At 38.9% G+C, this 24,286-nt stretch overlaps 1 protein-coding gene across 1 annotated transcript; it reads right to left on the reverse strand.

Annotated features, from left to right (window-relative positions):
• Positions 1-1,017: 1,017 nt before the first annotated feature.
• LOC146328121 (uncharacterized) lies at positions 1,018-22,412 on the reverse strand. Its single transcript, XM_084716977.1, has 10 exons — positions 21,967-22,412; positions 19,556-19,771; positions 10,903-11,022; positions 9,996-10,142; positions 9,328-9,510; positions 6,827-6,991; positions 5,549-5,626; positions 4,858-4,970; positions 4,137-4,257; positions 1,018-1,978 (listed from the first exon to the last, which is right to left on the reverse strand). The coding sequence occupies exons 1-10, from the start codon at positions 22,210-22,212 to the stop codon at positions 1,730-1,732; spliced, it is 1,638 nt and encodes a 545-aa protein (XP_084573103.1). The 5' UTR covers positions 22,213-22,412; the 3' UTR covers positions 1,018-1,729.
• Between the last annotated feature and the right edge of the window lie 1,874 nt (positions 22,413-24,286).

Raw genomic sequence — 24,286 nt, forward strand, 5'->3', positions numbered from 1 at the left:
ACATTAAAAAAACTGCTACCTTTTCCACATTGCTACCAAACTCACTTTCCACATCTCCTTTACAGTAGTTAGGTGAGTATTCAGGACTCACAGAGTACCTGCACCTGCACTACCACAAATTTTTAAGTCACATTTTCATAAGAAATGAATTAGGGAGTTATAGTTATTAAAGGAGAAATCTAACAGAGACCCCTGTGAAAATGTCATATTTGAGCATTTGCAAGCAGGTAAAGCACAGGAGAGATGTGTCTGGCCTGTGTGGGAAGCATCAATTCATTTGTGTCAAAGGAACATTCATTTAAGGCCTTTTTAAAATCTTAAAGCAGAGCATGTGAATATTGCTCAGCAGAAATGTCAGAAATCAATCATCAGTCAGTCAGCTGGAGATATGTTATACCCGTTTCATACAGTTAAAATTTAACTCCAACTCTGTAAATGAGATTTCTGCAGTTACTTTCAACAATTTAATCAATACCTCTAAAAACATATTTTAGCTTTGTGATTAATGAATGTGTAAATCAACTGTGTACATTGAGAACAATGGAAACAACACCACAAAATGTCTGAAATTTCTACAAGGTTGAACATTTCCTATAGGCTCTGTACATCGAGTATATTTCCAGAATTTGTACAAATAACTTTGGACAATTGTTTTCAATTTGCGTAATTTTTAAACACAAACAGCAAATGGGCTGCAGGCAGGAGTCAAACCGGCAGCCTCTGTAGAGGACTGACAGCCTCAGCACATGGGGTGCACGTTCTACCAACTGACCCTGAGCTACATTTTGATAAAGGAGGAGATTAGTTGTAACTCTCTGAAGACACTTTCACTTCTCTTTTCTACAGTGTTTCCCTGTTTGAATTCTCTTCATAATACAAAGTAGGACAAAAAGAAGAAAAGTAAAGACTGATACAGCAGCACTTTTCGAGAGATTGGCCATGTTGAATAAATTAACACAGACAGAGGTTTTATGAACTTATCCAGCAATCATTCCAGATGTGGTCAAAGAGACACAGTTTGTACTAAGCAGCTTTAATAATGAACACTGAGTCAGAGAACATACACATACATGACTGAAACAAAGAATACCAAGTCATCATTCAGAGAACAGATTTGTTTTTGTTTTTTCACAAAAAACAAACAAAAACAAAATTATAAAAAAATATCAGTTTTCTCAGCATACATGACAACTTACAGTGTTTCTAAAATCTGCATCTTTACATGTCTAGCCCTGACATGAGCAAAACTGACAGCAAAAATGTAATTTCTCACATCCAACTTGGTACACAAAGACAAAATTCAGTCCGATTAGAAATGAACTGTTTGATCATTTATTTCCTGACCATACGTCTCGTTCTCTTTGATCTGTGACGTTAAATAATCTGAACAAATACTCTCCACTGATCTACGTCTATCATTTACACCATATAAAGTCTCAGACATTCACAATATTATGAATATTACAAAATAAGGCACAATATTTACAGTCTCAAGCAAACCTTCTAATGTAATTCTGTGAAAATGTTATTAGTGTTCCAGGTCATCACAGTTTAGATTTGAGGAAAGCTCAGCTTCTCAGTGAAATGTGTTCAGGTAAGTGTCTTTGTTTCAAGTGGCTCTGTTGTTCATCACTGAATGAAAAGTGTCTTTATGGCTTCTTTTCACCATACATAATGTTTGGGAGGCTGCACTCCGACTTGTCCTCCTGGAAGGTGCAGCTCCTGTCCATTATTTGCCGTACTGTGCCCCTTTCCCCCGTCTTAACCAGTCCCTCCAAGGCGATTGGCTCTTGTCCTGATTAGCGTCCAAATTCCAGGTGGAGGTGGTGGAGGAGGAGGAGTTCTGACGTGTCCAGGTGGAGGCCGTCCTGCTTGGCCTGCGGAAGAAGGACATGCCGTTGGAGGTGGACTTCTTCTGAGGAATCTCCGACTGCTGCTGGGTCCTGAGCTGCTGGTTAATGATGATCTGGATGTCGTCCTGAGGAAAGGTGGGGAGGAAGAGGAAATGAGTCTGGGCAGGAAGTCTGAGGAGCACAGACTCTGTCTGGTGTTTCATGTTGGACAAGATACAGCACGCCAACACTACCCTCGCATCATTATAACTCACTATATGATGATCAGATTTAAACACTACTTGATTGTTAGCAATGTGTGGTTAGTGTTGCAGTGGCTTTTTTTATCATTGCTCATTGGTGTTGCATGCATTTCTTTTTACATTATCAAGTCTAAATCAATGTTTTTTAAATGTTTTCAAAGGATAAATCTGCTAATAATCTGTAATTTCTTTTCTTATTATCCACAAATCCCATAAAAAGACCAGAAACAACAATGAATTGGTCCTTCCAAGTACCGCAGTGTAGGGAGTGTGCGGGGTGTTTATTTGTGCTTAAAACATAACCACTGTGAAACAATCAGGAAATAGCATTTTATTTCTCTGATTCACCAGCTTTCTCACTACCAGCACTCCCTCACCTCATTCTGTCTATATCTTGCATGACCACATCTGAGAGCTCTCTCGCTCTTTCTACTTCTCTCTCTCAAACAAATGGACAGAAACCACAGGAAGCTTCTTGATGTCACTATTTTGCAGCATAAATTGCAGCCAGACCCAGATGTTGAAGCTGGGTACACACAATAAACCAAGCTAGGACACAATGGGGAGAGTATCACCGGTTCATCCATGACCTCCACCTGGATCACACCAAGTTTTAGAGAAAATACAGGCTGACCGTGGAGCAGACTGATCACCAGCTTGTAACTGGCCACCGCAGCATGACATCAGATTGTGTTTCTCCAAAAGTCGACACTGTATTGTCTCAGTATTATGAAGTATTGTGTAGTTACTTTGCCCAAAGACCATTAAGAACAGATCAGTGGGAGACATCAGTAGATCGCCAAATGTGCAAAAATCATTCATTAAAGACAATCCCCTACAAAGAGACTATTAACTCCTGTTTGAGTAACATTTGCTTAAAACTACAGAGCCTAGCTATTTTAGGAAATGACTGAGAATGCTTTAGAAATTAAACTATATATTTGTGTTTTTAAAGATTGAATTCTTCAGTAGGAACCACTGGGGACAGCTGAGATCCACAGACAGGCTGTAAGAGTCCTTAAGAAGATAAACACATTGTTGGCTTGTTTTTTCATGAGACTTGTTAACAATACGAAAAATGTAGAATATCAACACTTTTATCCTTTAGGAGCTCAGGAGGCTGTTTTCAACTCTGTGTTTATCTCTTAGAGTGTCTCTTAAAGTGAACTGTATTTTTATAGGACCTTCAAAAAACAGATGTACAATATAAATGTGGTGCAGCTTCAGCTTTGATACTGGAGGCTGTTGGAGCTAAGACAATGTAACAGCCTGATTGCACTGCATACATGAGTTACTCTGAACTGTTTCTCTGTTCCTGTGAATTATGCTGCTCAGTGTGTCTGATTTGCACATGGCTTGTAAACGACAGATCACTGCATGTATTCTTCTTCCATCAGTAAATTAAGAATTACATTTCTAGACTGCCTTTGATACCAGTCTCTATGTTTGTATTTGAAAAACAGAGTCATTTATGATTTACACTTTGTATTAGAAATCCAAAGGAACATTGTAACAGATTTTTTAAAATAATTATTGAGGAAAATGGATTGTTCTAATGAATATTTCAAAGTTTTTAGTGAATGATTTTAGTCATACTAACAAACATGATTTTTCCAGAACATTCAGCAGCCTTTTGGTTCAAATATTATCTTCACTATATTCATCAAAACAGGAGAGATCAGACCCGCCGGCAGATGGCTTGGCTTGGCATCGTGAGTCAGCAGCAGAAGGACTCGTAGATGGAAACACCTGCCATTCATATCCCTCCAAACTGACAAGGCTAAGAGAGAAATAGCTGCGTCTGTCCGTGACCTCCCACTGAGGACACCAAACTGAGATACATCCACCTCCTGCCTCGTCAAATTATCACTAAAACTGGAGACAGTATGTCTCGAAAAGGGATTTTGCATCAGTTATAAGGCAGATCTTAAAGGTATAAACCAAATGTATTGATTAAGGATTTGAGATAGAGAAGGATATAGGATACATTAGACTAGATGATATGGACAAAAAGCTCTACAGAGAAAAAAAAGGACCCCACCTGCCAGGCCTCCAGCTCCTGTGACAGCTCCAGTTTACGTTGGATGGCTTCTAATAACTGGTTGTTCAGGGACATCATGTCGTTTTTACTTCTCACCAACTCAGCCTCCATCAGGTTTTTCCTACCAAGAAATGATGGAACCTTTTCAGTCACATCACGGTCATATTACATCTCCATTTCTAACTCATTACTGTGGCTGCAAGAGGAGCTTTCTATGAGAAAACAATGGATTACGCCTCTCACATAGATGTGTGATTCATTGAGCTTTTCTGAATTTTCACCCCAAAATCTGCTGAATTGTTCTAGACAAAAGTAAAGAACAGCTATTCTTGTAAAATAAACCTGTAAATGAAAAATGCTATCAAAGTACAGAAGAGTAATGGGGCCAGGTTTAAGGGGGGAAAAAAGGAGAGGAGGGAGATTTTTTAAAATTTGGGATTTTGAGAATGAAGCTGAAATGTTGAAAATATAATTACAATGTTGAGAATAAAGTCGAATGGTTAGTATTAGTCTAGGAATTTTATTTTTGGGATTTTGTAAATAAAGTCAAGATGGTATTTCAACTGTATTCTCAACAGTGACTCTACTCTTGAAATGTAAAAGTCTCATGTTTCTCCTCTTAATGTGGCCCCATTACTCCATCATAGACAAACCCATCTGAGCATATGGGATATTCTAATTTACACTGAGAATATTGAGGAAAAAAAAAACAGTTTCATACTTGGCTATGGCTTCATCTCGGTCTCTGATGGCCTGTTGAGTGACCTCCGCCTGCTCCTGTATGCTTTGCAGCTGGAGCCTCAACTCAGCGTTTTCCTGCTGCAGCTGGACGTTCTGGAGGAGGAAATGAACTGTGTTTAGACCTCTGTGGAAAACATACTGTATAAATCTATCTGTTTATCTCTTTAACACAATGAAGATGCTTTTGCACTAAAATGGTTTCTGGCTTCCAACGTTTCACAATAATTATAAATGTTCCCTTTAAAATGTCTGTTAAAATGTTTGTTGCTTCTAATCTTTAGATTGGTCTGTACCATTACAAAAAGACAGTTTGGGTTTGAAATGTTGAAATAAATAAAAACGAAGAGAGCTTTAAACATTGTTGTCAGTACTTAAGAGTTTAATTTAATACAAAACAAAAAAAAAAGTCAAATGATCAAATAAAAACTAAACATACTTTGATGTAATTTGTCAAAAGCTCATTCATATTATTTAATGTATGCCAACTAAAGCTGTTACAAAAAGTCATTTGAGGCAAAAAATAATCAAACTCGCAAAGGTCACTGACTCTGTCTGTGCCACTGAGATGGATTACAGTGACAGCAGTACTGACACAGCTTCAAGTCTAATATAACGGGTCTCTCTGGGTGCTGCTCCTCCCTGACAGACGTGTCCGTTCATCGCTGGGTTACCTGATCCTGCAGCTCCTGTGCTGTGCTCGGATTCCCACACTGATCACCCGTCCTGACAACAAAAGCTTGATTCTGCTCCTGGGACAGAGACGTTAACACAGAGATCAGGTGTCATGTCGTGCGTTTCACAGAGAAATACACCAAAAAAGAGCTTCTGTGGCTTTGGCCTATTTGCATGGCGCTCCGAGGAGAGGAAGGGGCTGGGCGGGAATATTTAGTTACAGTGATAAATGCCCATTACTGGTCTGAATGGGATAAAAAACGCCACGAGACACAACTGGACAATTGTACAATCTCGCTTGTGGCAAATAGAGGCTTAACAAAGCATGTAAGATATTAACCACAACAATTCACTGACATCCAGTGCAGAAATAAGGACACAGTTCTTCAGCGTGGTTCAGTGTGTCAACAGTAAAGTGCCTCTAACAGCCACTAGGGGGTAGATGAGCTAACTGTGAATAGATTAATAAATGTTATTAAAAAGTTATCATAGCTAATAACTAAAGCTAAACACTAAAACTAAAAACTACAACAAAAAAGAAAGAAAAACTGAAATGATAGTGTGTCCTTTAAAGACTAAAACTGAAATAAAATAAAACATATAGAGGAAATGTATTTGGTTTTAGTCTTTTTCAATTTTGTCAAATCTGTCACACAATAAGCATGAAGAGGCAATGGTGCATATATTTATTGAGGGTGTGATGTTTACTTGATTGTAGGTGAATTACCTTCACAAAATGTTGTGTTTGTATTATGAAGTCTACTCTGAACAACTTAAATCTGCCCCTGACAACATTTTACATTTTTAAATGATAAAAACTAAACTGAAACGAGCAAACCCACTCTAACTGAAACTAAACTGAATTTAAAGCAAAAACTAAAAATGAAATGAAAGTAAAAACTAATTAAATATATAAAACTATAATAACTCTGGAATGTGGTATGTGAGTAGGCTACTTCCTGAATACATGAATACAGGATTTGACTTGTAATGACACAAAAAACAAATTGGGGAAGTTATTCCAGTTTCAGTACAGCTGAAAAAAAAAGAAAAGAAAAGCGACCACTTTTTAAAGAGCGTACAGCTAAATGTTTCCTTTATGTTTCTGGCAGACTCATTATTAAGAGATACAGACTTTAGAGGTTTGTGTGTTTATCAGGTATATGATATATGATTAAAAACCACAATCCTTGATCCTGCCTCTTCCTTTGATTTCAAACGAGGTCAGCCGTTTGTTGCACACTTCCTCTCCTGCCCCACTTGCTTGTTTTGCTCACCTGAGGGCTGGACGCCTGTGCCAGGGTTTGGGCCACGCCCTTCAGCTGGAGCAGCATTGCCTGCAGGTCCTCCTGCTGATCCACGACCTCCGACCTCCCCGAGCTGTCCAGCTCGTGAGTCAGCGGGAGCAGTAAGTGGAGGATGGAGCCCATTTCTTGCTTTATCTAAGTAGAACAGGAGGGAAGACATTTTGTGTATTATTTGTTGTATTATTATTCAGCTTAACCATGAAGTGTTAAGTTACTCTCATAACACAATTGGTATAGCTCGGGGGCTGACACCGTATATCTGGCCTACATTAAAAGAGCTAATGTTTCTGATGTTTTAATGAAAAGTAACCCATCATCGACCAACAAACTAGGTCAAAAATAAGGTATTTATTTTCATCTTTTCCTTTCAGCATAAAACATGTTCTCTTTAAGTGACATCAAGTATTTATTTACACACTGAGAGGCACAAGCATGACCTCATCTCCTTATTTAACTTCCTTGAGTCAAATATGTCACATGACAAAAATGATATCATGATAACTCAACAAAGATATCTTAAGGTTAATTTTCATATGGTGGGTGTGTTAATCATATCTTGTGATAAGTTCAGGTGTTAACGTACTGAAAGCTGTAAAACAAGGAAACTCTCCTACAATGTGGCTATGACAAACAGGAAATGTAGTGAATGACTCATGAGTGCAGTTTTACATCACATTTTCCTGCTGGAACAAAACAATAACACCCAGCGAGTGAGAATTAGAAGAATTGTCTTCACTGTCAGTCAGTTTTCCTCTTCCCTCCCAGACATAATTCAAACATGTGCACCAAGCCTTATCTAATATTTCTTTGTGGTGTCCTCGCTTTGAAAATCAGAACCTTCGCACCTTCTCCTCGCAGAGTGTCACACGGTCATGGAGAACTTGCACAAAATGTTCTGTCAGCATGGTCCTCTCACAATGATAACATTTATATACGTTTTCTAAAATTAAACTTAAAAGATAATGTTTCTGTTGTGCCGTTACTGTGTTATCTCACTGTACATGTCTTTGAAGAAAGACTTCTTGTTTCCTGTCATCAGAGGAAAACAATTTCCCCTCAAAACACGCGTGAATCATTGTGGGCAGGACTACAACAGGACAAACAGAACAAACCCAGCAACGAACACTTGCCAACCACAGTATGGAGATAAAGTCAGTGCAGCTTGTCCCAAACAGAACTGTTCTGCTGTTTCTGTCACACTACTGATTTAAATTTACAGCCTCTCTGCCTCATAGTCAAGACTGCTCACGTTTGTTGTATTGTTCAGTGTTTCCTACTTCTGTGTGGAGACATAGTTTCAGTTTGCATATTACTGTGCAGCATTCATGGTAACTGCATTATAAGACGTATTTTAAACTCTTTTCAGTTACTGCTCAATGTTTTACACGGATAACATCCTCTATCACTGCATATATTATATGATATTGATATATATTATAATATATGAAGTACATTTTCTCAAAAAAAAAAAAAAAATTAAGAAAAAGTGTATGGAGATCATAACAAGACAGGAATATGTTTTATTTTTCATATCTTCTGTTGCATATTGTCATATCACCTACACATAACTACTGCTATAATAATAAAGATGGTTCTTAATTAAATTCCTTTAATGTTGATGGACTAACGATAGACAGTTTAAAAAAAAAAAAAATCTGAATTGTTGCAGACACCCAATCCAGCATTTTTGGTTCATATCAGAACAACGCTGGTCAAAACCTGGACCCTACAGTATCCACCGTGAGGTGAGGAGCGGGCTGCAGGGTTTTGGTACGCTCACTTCTTCTGACGCCACACCCAAGATCCGTTTCAATTTCAAACTTGTACTCTTCAGACCCAAGCGACACTGACTCAAGTGACATCACTCGAGACAGTTTATCAGAGGCAGGCTGAGTCTGAACATGTTTTGCATTGTTTTGTTATGGTTTCAGGGTTGATCGGCATGTTTCCCCGAAACAGTGCGCAACAAGCTTTGAGATACCTTTTTCTCTCATTTGGTGGGTGTGACTCAGTCAGCCGTAACTTGTACGTAAACACAGACGCATGGCAGTTCAGTGTGTTTGTGTGCACAACAGGGTGTTAAATAATCCACTGTTTGTATTCAAATAAATGTTTTGCTACATTTTGCCAGCCTGGATTTCCCACAGCATTTTGGAGCCACAAAATGCTTTAAACTTTTTTTTTTTAACATATGCAGTAAAACACCTGTAAACAGACTTGTGTAAAATCAGTGGTGTTTACTGTTCTTTGTCTTAATTCCCTTTGCTTGATTGAATGAACTATTATTCTTTTCCTCCTGTCTTAACTCAGATCACAATCCTATCACAAATAACTTTCTGATAAAGGACTGGGCTCAATACTTACTGAGCTTATTCATGACTTATTGCCATGAAGACACGTCACCCAATACATCAATATGGCTCTGATGTGTTTTTAAAGAGAGATCTGCTCGAGTCCTGCTGCTGTCATACCTCTTCTTTGCTGACTCCCAGCTCTGCCGTTTCCAGGCTGCTCTCCAGCTCGGACAATAAGGAGGTGTCTCCGTGGCTCCTGGCTTCTTGCAGGGACACCTCCTCCTGAAGGTCCTCCACCTGGGCCTGCAGCTGCTGTGAGCGACCCCGCGCCAGCTCCACCTCCTGCCACGCCTCGGAGAGCTGAAAACACACGAAGGTGCACAAACATGCATGAAGCTGAAGACATAACCCGCAGGCAACAAACGTATGATAGAGATTAAGATAGAGAAACATTATAAAGCTTCAGATTATAACGATGATGAATAAGAGGTGAATATGATAGCTTAAAAGTGATTCAACTCAAGGCCATGGGTGCTTTTTAAAAAAATGTCATGTAAATATTTCCACTAAGGTTCAGGGAGAAAGAAATCCTGACGTGCCAGATTCCAGCCTCCAGCTCAACACGAAACTGAACGAACACGAGTGGAATCCAGAATTGCGGGTGAACGTTACAATGACGGGGATGAGGTGATTGTTTTGCAGTGCTTTCCACAATCCTGCCGAAACCCAGGCCGCCAGGCAGGGAGCAGAAAACCCCTTTGTTATTGAGGCGCTTTCATTCATACATCAGACCACACTGGACTGTGCTGTGTGCGTGTGTGTTTGTCATGTACTTGTTTGTGTACCTGCTGGCTGTGTTGCTGGTTGAGTTGGTCATGCAGAGCCAGGCGTGTGTGTAAAGAGGCCAAACTCGCCCTCAGCTCAGTGTTTTCTTGACATACACTCTCCAGTCGCTCCTCCAACACCTGCTCCTTCTGGGTGAGACGCAGCACCTGAAAAACACACAAACACACATCTTAAGCGAGACAAAAAAAAAGTCACGTTTCTCTCAGACTTTTTCTCTTTTTCTTCTACATAAACCAGACAACAAATCCCTGTTTATACTTCTTTTACTTCTTGTGTATTTTGATGTAAAGGTCTGCTCTGCAGTTTACATGTGCATATCACAGATATCCACCCTTCTCCCTCTGGAGAAACTGACTTATAATCTCAATAATAAATCAGACAAATTTTGGCAACTTTGGAAACCTCTGCATTCTTTCCTACAGAAACCCTGACTTGCTTATTCCTGTTTGTGCTATTTATTTAAGAACTGTCATATTCCTGTACAATTTATGTCTATATATAATTTATTATACTGCAGTGCTTGTTATCCGTTACGTTACCTGTTCCAATGTCTTCCTTTACAATTTTGTCTTGTGTTGCATTATGTCCTTTATGAATTGAAAAAGTTAGTCAGAAAAATCTGAATCACAAAAAAACCCACAGTTTCCTCTGCAAATAAAATGGAGCAGTGAATGCAACACAGTGAGGCGAGATAAAGTGGTCGCTGGCAACACTTCTGACAGGTATGACACATACAGACACTCTGATGCAGTGTGTTCTGGTCATTCTGTCCACTACATTTAGGATTAGCTTTGGTTTCAGCATTTGGAGATATGCACGTGTGTGTGTGTGTGTGTGTGTGTGTGTGTGTGTGTGTGTGTGTGTGTGTGTGTGTGTGTGTGTGTGTGTGTTTGTGCATGGCAGTACCTGCTCCCTCATGGCACTGATCAGCTCCTCATCCTGTGGCCTGTTGTGGCTTCCTTTCTGTTGGAGCTCCTGTTTCAGAGCCTGCAGCTCACTGGACATGGCTCTCTCCACCTCCATTGCCTACACACAAAAATACACAGCAGAGAGAAAACACACACATGAGATTCACAAACATAGTACAAAAACAAAACAAAAAAAGCCCTGTTTGTGCTTTTTGATAATCTTAGACATGAAGAGGGGTTTACAGATTGATTTAAGCACAAAAGTTCACTCACAACGCCTGAGGCCTGAGCTTTAAGAGAACTGAGACCACAATCTTGAATCTAAAAATAATAACCGAATATGTAGCAGGAGGTTTCTCTAAGATAAAATCCTGTAATCTTGACCCAGAGGAGAAGAAGCATAATACCTGCCTGAAAGGTGGGGATTAGGTGACTAAAATTAAACATGTGTTCAGTATGCTGCAGGCCATACAGCACAAGGAAAATGAGAGATGGTTTTCTGTACTGCCTTCAGCAGAACTGCTAATAATTACAACATGTTCCCAAGCTCCAGTGGGGTCTAAAGATCAAGGGGTCACAACATGATTAAAAGGGTATGAAAAACAAAGCTATTTTTTTTTAGAACTTTTCTCTAATTTTTGATTTAAATATAGATATTTTCATCTCTCCTGGCCTCTAAAAATCCTCCAAATAAACTATTTGAGAACATCAAATAATGTCCACACATAACCTTTGATGAGGAGTCAAATTTTAAAAGGTGCTATATGGAGTTTTTGATGACAAGGAGCACTATAGAGCCATGTTTTCGCAAGTGGGTCCTTCTTTTCTTTGTAGTACATGCACATGCAAGAGTTGTTGTCATGTTATGTAGGTTGATGTACAATGTTTGTACTGCACGGTACAACGTGGCACAATTTCAGGGCATTTAAGTACCATTTGATCATTGAAGAACGATTAACGGCTTCAAATGACACTTAATACACGCAGCATTTTTTCAGACGAGGTGTACCATTACCAGTTGATAAATTGTGCTCAGTTTTACTTGCTTTCTGAGTGTTTTGTTACTGTTAGACTAGTCGACTTGTCTAAATTAAAATCTGCATTTAATCAACAGAGAAATTCGTCATTAGGAACATCCCTAGTTTCAGTACCCAACCCTATAGCTGGGTAGGGGTCTAAATGCACCCTATTGACCAATATTTCTGCTTAACTATTTTATAATCTTCAAGGTGTCTAGTGAAAAAAATATTCATGTTCCCACCTCCAAGTATGGTCTCAAAGGTCCGTTTGCCCACCGTCTTTGCGGCCATCTTAGATTTCCAGCGAAAATGAAAAATCAACATCACTTTTGAACTAGACATCATACAGAGACAAACAGCCCAATTTTGGCAGGAGGAATTGAGGGCTATTGTCATTATTACCCTTTTGTTGATGGCATTAACAGGCCAAGATACATGGCAATGTGCCACCTAGCAAGCTAGCAAACATGGATGTAAACAGTGTAAGATTTTTACAAACTGGTTTTGCAGATGTTTCATGAGGAAGGAAATGCATTGAATATGTTTGTCAAGCCTCAAGGAGAAACACAATGTCTTTTGGTGAGAAACACTGGATGTAAACATTACTTTGTTTACAAGAAAATTCCACAGGTCACCTTTAACAGAATAAAAAGGGCTGGAAATCACCTCCATAACTGAACAAGAAGCAATAAGTCTCCTATGATCACTCCCCCATCAAACACACAGAAACAATTAGCAAATAACTGACAGACCAGTGTTAAAATAATGATTTTTAATTTATATTTTCATTGCTCTACTTTCTCTAAAATTCAGCTACTTTCTCAAAGCTTATCTCTTTATCACAGGATTTGTAAACTTTTAAAAACTAAAACTCAGGGATCTTTGGAGTGCTGCTGTGCCAGTTTGAAACCAACCCATCGCTCTCCCAATCCCTCCACCTCCCTGGCCTGGTCTGGGTCCCTCAGTTCCCCTTACTCAGCAGTTCGGTGGGCCCCTGTCAGGTCCCATCAGGACCACATAATACAAGATGAAAGGCCGGCCTCTGCAGCAGATGGAGCAGAGGGCATCTTGGTCATGTCTGTGACATCACCATGCCACATTAGACATCAGTGTGGTGGAGGGTAAACTTGGACATCATGAGGGTGAAGCGGAGGGGACAGCTTATGTGTATGTGTTTGCAGGAGTGTGCAGGGGAAGTGAGGCAGGAGTGAGGAGGGCTAAAATTAGTGAGAAGTGTGCGTGACAAGAGTAAAGCAGGCACTGATGGACAAAAACAAAACATAGCATGCAGACACACTATGATGAGGAGAAGGTGGGGCATTAAAGATGATCATTTGCCTCAGCGAGTCGTCATTACAGCTGAATCGTCCCGTCAACATGGGCCCCCTCCACAATAGAGGCAGCGACCCACTGAGAATCACCAACACAGGAGTGGAAGGAGGAGGACGCTCCATTTGGTAGGGACACAAAGATGATATCCCCTCACATGGCCTCACCACGCCTCAGGCCTTCACCAGCCCAAACACTGAGGCATCCAACAGCTGACGACCCAAGCTACAGCCGAGCCCCTCAGGGAGCGCGCAGAAAAGACGGCTTTCCCCTGGGATGATGGGATGTTGGGGTATAAGGGGCAGCATCAAAGGAGCAAATGAAAGATTTATATCTCTACTCGATGTATATTGTCTTTGCCTTTTTGTCTGAGAGCGGCATGATGCTAGTAGAGGGAGCAGAGGTCATGGGGGCTCACCGCAATTCACACATCTCCTCTTACAATAACAGAAATCTACAGTGAGGGATTTGTCACAGTCGTCTCATAACACACTGTGATCCACGGAAAGGGAGGGAGATCAGGTGACACTGGGTGGACAGCAGGAGGTGAAGAGGTGACAGAAGACAAGACTAAGCCACCAAATATTTCAGTTATACCCAGTCAACTCTTACTGATAAAAATGGGGTTGACCAAATCCATTTAGGCTATGAAATAAAAATATAGCAAAGCAATAATAATTAGTCAATTAACCAATTAGCTGATTGACAGAAAATTGGTCAGCAAAAAATTGGTCAGCTAATATTTGATGTTTTTTGGCTGATTTTGGACGATAAACTCATCATCTTTGGGATTTTTTCAAAATACTTGAAGACATCACTGTGGTATACTGATAAATAAAGAAGGACTTTCACAACTTTCTGACATTTTATTGACAAAACGATTAAAGGGCAACTCCATCCATGTTCTTTTTCAGGTTTTTCAAATGGAAACTCACACATACGTCAAACATACGTACTTCAATGTGAATTTTATTGTTCTGATTTTAATACACTAGGAATGCTGCAGGGAAGCTACAGAATGACATAATGATGGACCTGCCCGTTAATCAAGAAACTAGTTGCTTGGTCTGTAAAATATCTGAAAATTGTGACAAATTTTGATCATTGTTTCCCAAAGTCCACAACATCTTCCAAAGTCTTGTTTTACCCACAAAATATTCACATTTAAGAAGCTGAAATCAGAGAATTGTATATCTTTTCCTTAAAAAATTACTCAAAACTGAGCAATCGGTTATTGAAGTAGTTGGTGATTAATTTAACAGTAGACAACTAATCAATTAATAGATTAATCATGTGTCTGTTGACCAGCAAATCAATTACCAGAGCGCTATAAAGTATGAAAAACACCATCAGTAACAACACGATACAATACAACACTACACACCATAGCTTTGAAAATTACCATTAAGTTAAATCAACACTTCTCTAAAACAGTTTCAACAAACACTGAATATTATAACTGTTATGAATGTCTGCTTTATTTTGATCTTTCAGCTAGGCGTACCTCATAAACTGGCAGTTGAGTGTTTGTTATTTTGACTCTCATATCACACATTTTTCATTTTGGCAAGTCTAGCTATATAGTCTTTTATTAAACAACTGTGATAAGATTCAGTATTGACTGTGGCATATTAAATCAGATACATAAATTATGATAACCGAAAGAGGGAATGACCAATGGTTAAACTTAATTTAACTTGACGCAGGTCCAAACCACTGTTCTGAACTTACCTTTCGGGAAATGTTAGTGCTTTCTTCCCAAGAAAGTAACTGGATATTATCAACATTTCCAGCAATAATGATACTCCCTTTCCAGTCTGGCATTTCTTATCCAGTAGATGTGTTTACATGCCAGCGATGTGGAAAGTTTTCTTACACAAGAGTCAAACTAAAGTAGCAAAATGTCCTCATCTCATTTTCCTTTCTTTCGGTGTAAAAAAGCTGCTGAGTCAGATTTGATATATTTTTTCGTTGAACATTCACTGAGTCGAGTAATAAATTAACAAGGAGATGCATCAGACACAAGACAAAGTCATTAAAGTGTTCTCGTGTTGTGTTTCAGTCGCAGGAATCACAACATTTGTAATGTAATCAGAGTAAAAACACACTGACATCACACTTCAATACTCCCTGATATGTTAACACCTTTCCTGCAACTGTTTAAACAGTCAGTGTGGAAAACCATGTGACCATCTGGCACACGTCAACATTGTTTTTATGCAGACGCTTCCTCATATGCACCAGGACTGATAGTCACACAGCAAATCTTTCCTCTGCCACTGGAGCTTTGCTTGCCATAGCTGGTAAACATGATAGTTTCTCTCTCTCAGGTTTCTGTGGTGCGATGCAGACGCCCTCCTCCAGATTCCTGACATGCTCTGGTTACACTCTCACAATCAGGATATAGAGTTACAAGCACACTGAAACCTGCTAGAGCTTCATATGTAGACTATCAATCCAGAAGAGACAGAAATGACCCAAAGTTAACTTTGTGTGATGATGTATTTCTGCTTGCTTGCATTTAAGAAGCAGGAGCTGTATTAACAGAAACTTGCTATCATAAGTCTTATGTAACGATGGAGGGGTCTAAGATAGGATTCCCAATTTGTTATTACAGAGGAAAATCTTATCTAACGTTAGGAATCCTATCTTATCTCAGGTTAGAAAATCCTATATACTCAATCCAACATCGCTTATCAACTGTTACCTGGCAACCAACATTACTTTTTTCATCTCGGTAAGTTTAACAAGTTTGTAACCATGTTTTTTTTTAATCATACTGAAACATACAAAACAACGCAACCAAACAACGTGCACATGACTTGATTAGAAAATGACTTAGAGGTTTTGGCATCAGTAGAGAAATCCAAAGATTTTAGAAATTGTATAAATAACAACACTATCTCAGGAGATAAAACACTACCGTTAGCTAGTGTTAGCTAACACTAATGTCATCTACTGCTAGCTATCACTCTTAGCTGCTGTTAACAAACATTACCATCAGCTGCTGTTAGCTAACACTATTGTTAGCTAGTTAGCATGGAAAATGTCACAGTTAGGGCAGCTTAAACCAATGTTATGAAAATTTATTTTTGGTAAATTCAGATGCTAATGTAACACAGATTTCCTATCTTAAGTTAAGATAGGAACATTAACTTAGGAACTGTTCACCTGTATTGGCTTTTTTTTTTTCCTAAATCAGATCCTAATCCTAATTACCATGGTTACCAAACCATTAAGGTAGGATCTGCAAATTAGGAAGTTTCTGCAATACGGCAACCAAGAACCAGCAAATATTTGACATTTTTTTCTGAAAAAAATGACTAAAACAATTTATCAGTTATCAAAATAGTCAGCAATTGATTTTCTGTTGATTAATTAATCGATAATTGCTCCAAAAACTCTACTGAAGAGCTGAAACAATTAATCGAATGATCAATTAACATTTTGTTTATCAATTGTTTGAGTAAAGCAATAATGTTAAATATCTACTGGATCTAATATTGTCCTGTGGTCCCAAATGTGAATATTTGCCGATTTTCTTAGTTTTTAATGATGGTAAACTGAAAATCTTTGATTTTGTTTGTAAGTCTGACAAATCAAGAAATTTGAAACGTCATCTTGGGCTCGAGGTATTTTTCCGCTGTTGGCCTATTGAAGCCTGATCAAGACACACACAATAAAATCCTGTTCTAGTCATAATTGCGGGAGCGCCTGTACAAACACAAAATCACAGACAATGAGACACAACTCACCAGAGCAGGCAAAGGTACAACAGAAGCGACAGCACACTTCACCACGTCAGACACGGAGTTTCTTCACACTCTTTCTTTCTTTCTCCAACACATTTACTCTCTGCTCCGGCTTTTACAACCTCACAGAGTCCAGAGTTACCCATGTGCCCATGTCTGATACCAGGCAGCAGCCAAATAAAACATTTTTCTCCACTTCCTCCTCCTTGAACAGCCCAAACACAGATAGCACCTTTTATCTAAATTGACGTTTTCCTGAACTTCTAGGGAGTCTTTTTCCTCAGCGAGTCCTTCAGTCTGGCCACAGTTATTATTCTGTGGACCTTGACTCATGGGAGGGTACATGGCTTCATTTTTAACTTTGCCAGCTCAGTTTTGCTTTTTTATTTTTAAAGAACACAAAGGAGCTGAACTGAGAAATCAGTCGTGTGTAACGACTGTCATGTTTAGTAAAAAATTTCCTACTGTCTCAGACTGGAAAAATACTCAAGTTTCTCGGTCTGTGTGATCCAGTCACCTCCCCCATGTTAACTGATAAAAGGCTGTAAATTATGTCACCAGTTTGATTTTCCTCCCAGTGTACACTGGACTCTAAGGATTGAACAATGACAATCATAAATATGTGACTTGAACAGTCAATGATTTGAGTCAGCTGTTTGTTGTCAGTTATGTTTCCCATTATGTCATACAAGTGTGTAAGCACTTTGTTAAAAGTTAAACTGGATGTGGTTAAAGAGGTTAAAATGATCTCATATCTCATTAGAGCAGCAATGATTTAACAATTAATCATTTAGTTGTAAACTATTGAATCAATTGGCAACTATTTTGATAATAAATTAATCGTTTGAGCCATTTTTTTTTTTTTATAAAAAAATCTAAATTCTCTGTTTTCAGCTTCTCAAATGTGAATATTTTCTGGTTTCGTTATTTATGACAGTAAACTGAATGTTTTTGAGTTGTGCACAAAACAAGACATTCGAGGACGTCACCTAGGGCTTTGAAAAACACTGATCAAGATTTTTAAGCGTTTTCTGACATTCTACGCACCAAACAAATAGGGGTGTGAGAAAACATCAGCATGCATGAATATTTTGATATTATGCTTTGTGATACTGTATTGTTTCTCAAAAACACTCTATGGAAATATTGTCATTTATCAAAGATTCATGGCAGTGGTTAAGTTTGTGATGTATTAAACCCCCAACTGCTAGATAGCAGCATTGTTTTTTATCTTCTGATAGCACTATATGTTGCAATATATTGAATCATAACCCCTGTTTCATGAAAGGTATCATATCACCAGATTCTTGTCAATACACAGCCCTACTAACAACTGATTGATTAATCAAAAAAATGTGGCAGCCAATCTCATATTTCATTAATTGGCCCATTTTGTTTTCCTCAATTAACAGATTAATGGTTATAAAATGTCAGAAAAAAGTAAATAACGCTGGTTACAATTTACTAAAGCCCAAAGTGAAGGATTCGGATATCTTGTTTTGTTCAACCAACAGCCCAAAGCTCAAAGATATTGAGGTCACAGTGATGCAAAACAGTGGAATCCTCACATTCGAGGAGCTGGAATCAGATAATATTATGCCTTTTTATCCAAAAACCAACTTAAACGAACCTAAATGACTATTAAAAAATAGCTACAGATTAATTTCATTGTTTCAGCTCGATTTTCATGAGTTAAATTCTCTTTCATCAAATCAAAAAGCAAGTCCGTCTGCATTCTCTTCCATAATGGAGTGACGTAGGTTAGAGTGCTGATGCCCTCCCCTCTCTCAGCCTATGAGGTTTGTATGTCACAGCGACATCATGCTGAAACATATGTCAGGTAACAGCTTGGGAAAACAGCGTTTTCAGGCAGTAGTCTGAGGTGACAGAGCGCAACATGCAAGACTCTGACAGGAGGGGAGAGGAGGCGGAGTCTGTGTTTTTACATCGATGATGTTTTCTGCTGAAACAGTTAAAGTTCATAGATAAAGTTTCCCAGATTTAGAAAAAGAAACTAAAATACTGGACCCACCCTTTAATAAACATCCTCCAGCATTTCTCTACACTTCCCTCCCTCTGTCCGGGATCTTAAATCAAATCATGGCACTAACTTTCACTCCCTCTCTTGTTTACATATCATTTCCATTCTGCTCCACACTGGCACGGATCATTTGCCTGAAGCCAACAACTCAGACTTCGTTTCATAGTTACTGACTGACAGAGAAACTCCAGCTATCTGCATCTCCTGCTCAGATGAAAAACTCTCTTTTTAAATCAAAACTTGTGTAAGCATTTTGTCATGGCCTTGAGTCTATAAACAGCTTGAGAGTTCAGACACAGACACCTGAGTGCTTTGCTAAGAACATGGAGTTTCGGCGTGTGGATTGGGTGACAGACCGTCTCAAACATTTTGATTCCACAGCTCAGGTGTTTGTTTCACAGGGGCTCAGTTACCTGTCACAGCCGAGGGGATTTCTTAGCCCCCGGCTCCGTAGTTCCCCTTCAGTTCATGTGATGCGGACATTAAAATTCACACACTCATCTTACTCACCGTGTTGAGCTGTTCCCTGAGCCGCTGTGTGTGCTCGCTGTGCTCCAGCTGGGCTCGACTCTTGTCTCGCTCGGCCTCAGCCAGGGCCTGGGTGAGCCGCTCCACCTGGGCGCTCAGCTCCCTCACATCCCTCTCCAGGTCCCCCACCTGGCTCTCCCACTGGGACTGGCAGCCCTCCAGCTTCAACCGCAGCTCATGCCTGCCCTGCTCCAGCTCCTGGAAAAATTCAAATCAGTCCATAATCAATTTAATTTGACATTTGACACTAAAATTATAATGCTTGTAAATGATCATTATCAGCAAGGTGTTACAATGACATCATTTTATTTTGAAAATGAATTTGAGTGAAAAAAAAGGGCAGCAAGCCTCAGGTTAAGCTGCAAAGGATCGTGGGAAATGTAGGACAGCTGGAATCTGAAAGAAAGTGGAGGTTGCACTAATAATTTAGAGTATTTATGTCCTAATATACTAAAATATGCCCCAAATCTGTTTTCATATATTCCATTAGAGCTGAAATCATTGATGAACACAACAGTTATAATTCCCCAGTGTCATCCTCACAATTGTAAGGATTTTCTTTTTCATTCGTCTTATTTGATAATAGTAGTTATCCCCCAAAAAATGCAATTTTAAGATGTCACCTTGAGCTTTAGAAAATTGGGGCATTTATTGCCATTTTCTGACATTTTAGACTAATGATTATTAATTTAAATATCTGTTAGTCGCAGCCTTATATTCCATTTGTCAATGAATGAATCAGGTTTAGTCAGGCAGGTTTTTGGCCACATCTTTATTACATTCTGTGAAGTGAAACCCCATGTCTTTGGTTTGCTCTGACTCTGTGATTTGAGCCGTCGTCGCAGCTGATCAGATTAAAGATTGAACATCTGAAGGAGATCAGCATCCACCCTGAGAAAAGCCACTATTTAGTCTGTCTAAACTGTTCAGGTGTGCAGGAGGCCACAACTTCACAACAAAGACAAACACATGAAAGCCTGCGGACAGCCTCATTTCACCTGCTGTTTCTTGCTTCATCGCTATAAGGTTTGGTTTATTGGTTGTTTTGTAGACATTTAACAAATTTAGAGGATCATCTCTAAGTCACACACAGATACCGACAATGCAGTGCTCTGCTGATGTCTCATAAAGAGTTAGAGAACAAGTTCGATTTACAGCAGCAGGTTGCCAGGTTCTTGTGTGAGAAACATTTCATTATAGGCTAGAAGTACTTTTGTATTTACTGGACCAAGACAAAAGAAAGAAAGAGACCAGAGTGCAATGAGAGCACAGAGGCAGGAACCTGATCACACTGAGGAAAGTTTAGTTTGACACCACAATATCCTTCACAAGTAATGAAAGCTGATTTAGTGTATCCTCTATACATTTACAGAAGATTTCCTATAATGACTGTTATTAAATATATTAAATTATGTACAGTCTGATACTCTTTATACAGTATGTTTACTGTTGTTCTCATTGCTTCTCCAGTTTGATTTTTATCAAACTGCAAGTCATATATACTACTTTCTATTTAAAAAAATCATTTGGACATTTAAAAATAAACTACCAACTAACAATTAACATTTGTGAAATACTATTTTTATGTATTCAAGTTAATTAAACTTGAATTTTCTGGTATTTATTTTCAGAACACTTCAGAACTTATAAACTGGAGTTCTTCTAACGACTTGAAACGGTGGAGGTGAATGCAGAGTACAGAGTTCAATCAACTCATTAAATTAAGTTTCTAAAGAAACAGATCAGCATATTAACATGAACTTTTATAGAGTTAAAACTCTCCTGGGAAACTTTTTTATAGTTCCTGATGATAACTTGCTGTGTGTCTCTAATACACTTTAAGTTACGTCATGGTGTTTGTTTTCACAATAATGAAAACTGCGAATAATGAAGGATACTGAAGAATTTGTTTGTCAATGTGATCGAAGACTTGTTCAAATAAATATCTTAAGCTTATCGAACCTGTTTTCTCAAGCACATCTGAATTAGTATCAATTATATTTTAGACTAGCAAAGCTTGTTTGTTTTGAATTATTACGAAATTACGTCTTTTCAATTTTAATTCAGCTTAGACAAATTAGAACAAACAGTTTACATTTACAGTGTTATTTCCTTAAGAAAAATGGTGTGCAAGATATTTTCTATACTGGATTCATTTTGTTCCAATAGTTGTTCTACAGTCTCGTGTTAATTTATATTTTAACGTGTTATTATTGAGCTTACATGCCTGTGGTTGAATAAAAGGAAACTTCATGTCATTTTCATCCGCCCGCTTCAAACATTAGCAGAAACCTCGTCCTTAAACTTTTCCGAACCACATATTTCCCCTAAAAGCGTCATTATACACCTTATATTTGCTCTCGGTAGTAAAATGTTACTGAAGTCTTTCTTACCTCCAGCTTGTCTGCGTATTGTTCATGAAGTTTGTCGCTCTGATCTTTCAGCTGACGGTTTTCCAGGAGCAATGCGTTTCCCAGCTGGGCTGCCAAAATAACCTCTTCCTCCTTTTGTTTCAAAGCAGCCAAAAGTTCATTGGGGTCTTGATAATCTGTTATTTCCTCCGCTCCGTAGTCGAAGTAGAAATCCTCCTCCAGGTCCATGTTCTTGGACTTGAAGCTCCATTCATCCAGTCGATCCATGATAACAGAGTCACTCAAACCTCCTCCTCACTAATAAATAAATAGAGTTTTACAATAAAGACACAAAGACACGCGTGTGAATAATAAGTTGTCCGCCCATAACTGAGAGCTGCTGCTCTGTCAGGTTTGAGCTGCACGGTGAAAGTAAACTGCTGCTCCGTCTGTCAGCAGCAGATGACTGTCTCTGTGTGTGTGTGTGTGTGTGTGTGTGTGTGTGTGTGTGTGTGTCTGTGTCTCCAGGGGGAGTTTCCTTCAGTCACCTGAGCAACTGTTGCCATCCCACTATCAATAACCACACCGACACCTGTCCTCTTTCAAGGATCAGTCACAGTATGACTGTTTGATAACGGACCACAAAGCACAGAAACACCGCTATGATGTGATTAAAGCTATTAAAAGCCTTACCCAATTATCAGGCAATCAATCAATCAATCAATCACTCAGTCAGGCAGTCAGGCAGTCAGGCAGACTTAGTCCCTGCTGTTTATCCCCCACACCCATTAAAAAGAAAAAAAATCAATAAAAACAGGAACTATTTGTAATCAAAGGGTTAGAAATAGATAAAAAACACAAAATAGCAAAATAAAGTAAATAAATAAATTAAAATAAAATAAATTAAAACACCAAATAATAGATAAAAGGTAAAATAAGATAAAATACAGTAAAATAAAAGGCAAATAGTACCAGATGAAATGATAAAATACGTTGTTTATTGTGTTTACCAAATTCTACACAACTACTGCCAAATGACCAAGTAAGTAAAAAGTAGGCTATATATTAATATATAAAAGGGTTCCCAGTAGAAACTCTAGATGAAACCCTTGGAATATAAAAAGGTTCTCTGTAGAACCCCCTGGGCAGGTTCTTGTTTGCACCCTTAGAAGATGGAAAGGTACAACCCCCAGAGAGGGTTCTGGGTGGAACCATTACACCATAGAAGGGGTCTTTGTAGACCTTCTCCGACAGGGTTCCAAGTTAAGGTCAGAGTGCAACTGAAATCTCAAATTAAAAAGATTTTTGCACAGATAATTATTTTTAAGACTCCAAATATATATTTGCTTAAATATTATTTTTTCCATAATACATTTTGAACCCTGCACTGTTTGCATGATCTGAACTGCACAAATAACTAACAAATGTTTTTCATCTCCAACATACTGTATATATTTTGAAGTATGGCAGTAAATATGACTGTGGCCACTGTTTCAGTCATCTGTCCACTCAACAAGTGCTCAACAAGTCCACCGTGCAGGATCAAGACCACTGAGCAGAGGGGAGTGTCTGCCTGCTTTGTCTGGCCGCTTGCCACAGGTCAAAGTTCAGCCCCCCACAGGGTTTCATGGAGCAGGGGGCAGTGTCAGGGGAATAAAAGATGAAGCATCGTGACGCATGGCGAGGCTTTTGTTGCCACAGCTTCTGTACATATGGCAGCAGGGACCGACCAAACGCAGAAGTCTTGATGTCCACTGCCACTGTCCTCATTGTCCCTGCTTAGTTTACAGGCTGCTGGTGGAGGAGCCTGTGCTGTGAGTGTGACGAACGTACCGCCTGTTGTGAAGTAACAAGAACACATGTGCACGCACAGTCAGCCACAACAACATATTGAGACAAAGCTAATGAAGCAGATGTGTTTGTCTGCCTGAGCGTGTGCACTGCGTACAGTCGTATGTCAGAGGAAGGGACAGTCCTGCTTGAAGAAGAAAAGAAGAAATATGTGAACATACAATTAATTAACCAACAAAAAACATAAAACATTATAGTTGGTCAAATAATTCCTCCATATTTGGCACTGTGGCAATCCAAAAGTTAATACGTTAATATTTGATACTTAACTAGTTTACTGACCACATATTAATTAAAGTGACCCTCTCAACTCTGGTCTTATTAGACTTAAGCAAGATTCAAGACAAATATCAGCTGCTCTCACTATTTATTACAATAAAACTGATGCCTGCTGCTCGTGAGTCAGACCACAGGACACTTTCCCACTGTGTTCTCAGACTGGTGGCACCACTTAAGTTCAAGATCTTCTGCTGTTAAAGCCTCTGCAGGACGTGTGAAGAAACTGACTCAA

Source organism: Lutjanus erythropterus, chromosome 4 (genome assembly GCF_056507025.1).
Source record: "Lutjanus erythropterus isolate fLutEry1 chromosome 4, fLutEry1.hap2, whole genome shotgun sequence".
Lineage (NCBI taxonomy): Eukaryota > Metazoa > Chordata > Actinopteri > Lutjaniformes > Lutjanidae > Lutjanus > Lutjanus erythropterus.

Excerpts from the sequence above, each read along its gene's own strand:
- LOC146328121 (XM_084716977.1), bottom strand. The coding sequence starts at position 22,212 with ATGGATCGACTGGATGAATGGAGCTTCAAGTCCAAGAACATGGACCTG. Across the intron at positions 19,772-21,966 it reads AATACGCAGACAAGCTGGAG|GAGCTGGAGCAGGGCAGGCA; the intron begins GTAAGAAAGACT and ends GAATTTTTCCAG. Across the intron at positions 4,258-4,857 it reads CGAGATGAAGCCATAGCCAA|GAAAAACCTGATGGAGGCTG; the intron begins GTATGAAACTGT and ends ATTTCTTGGTAG.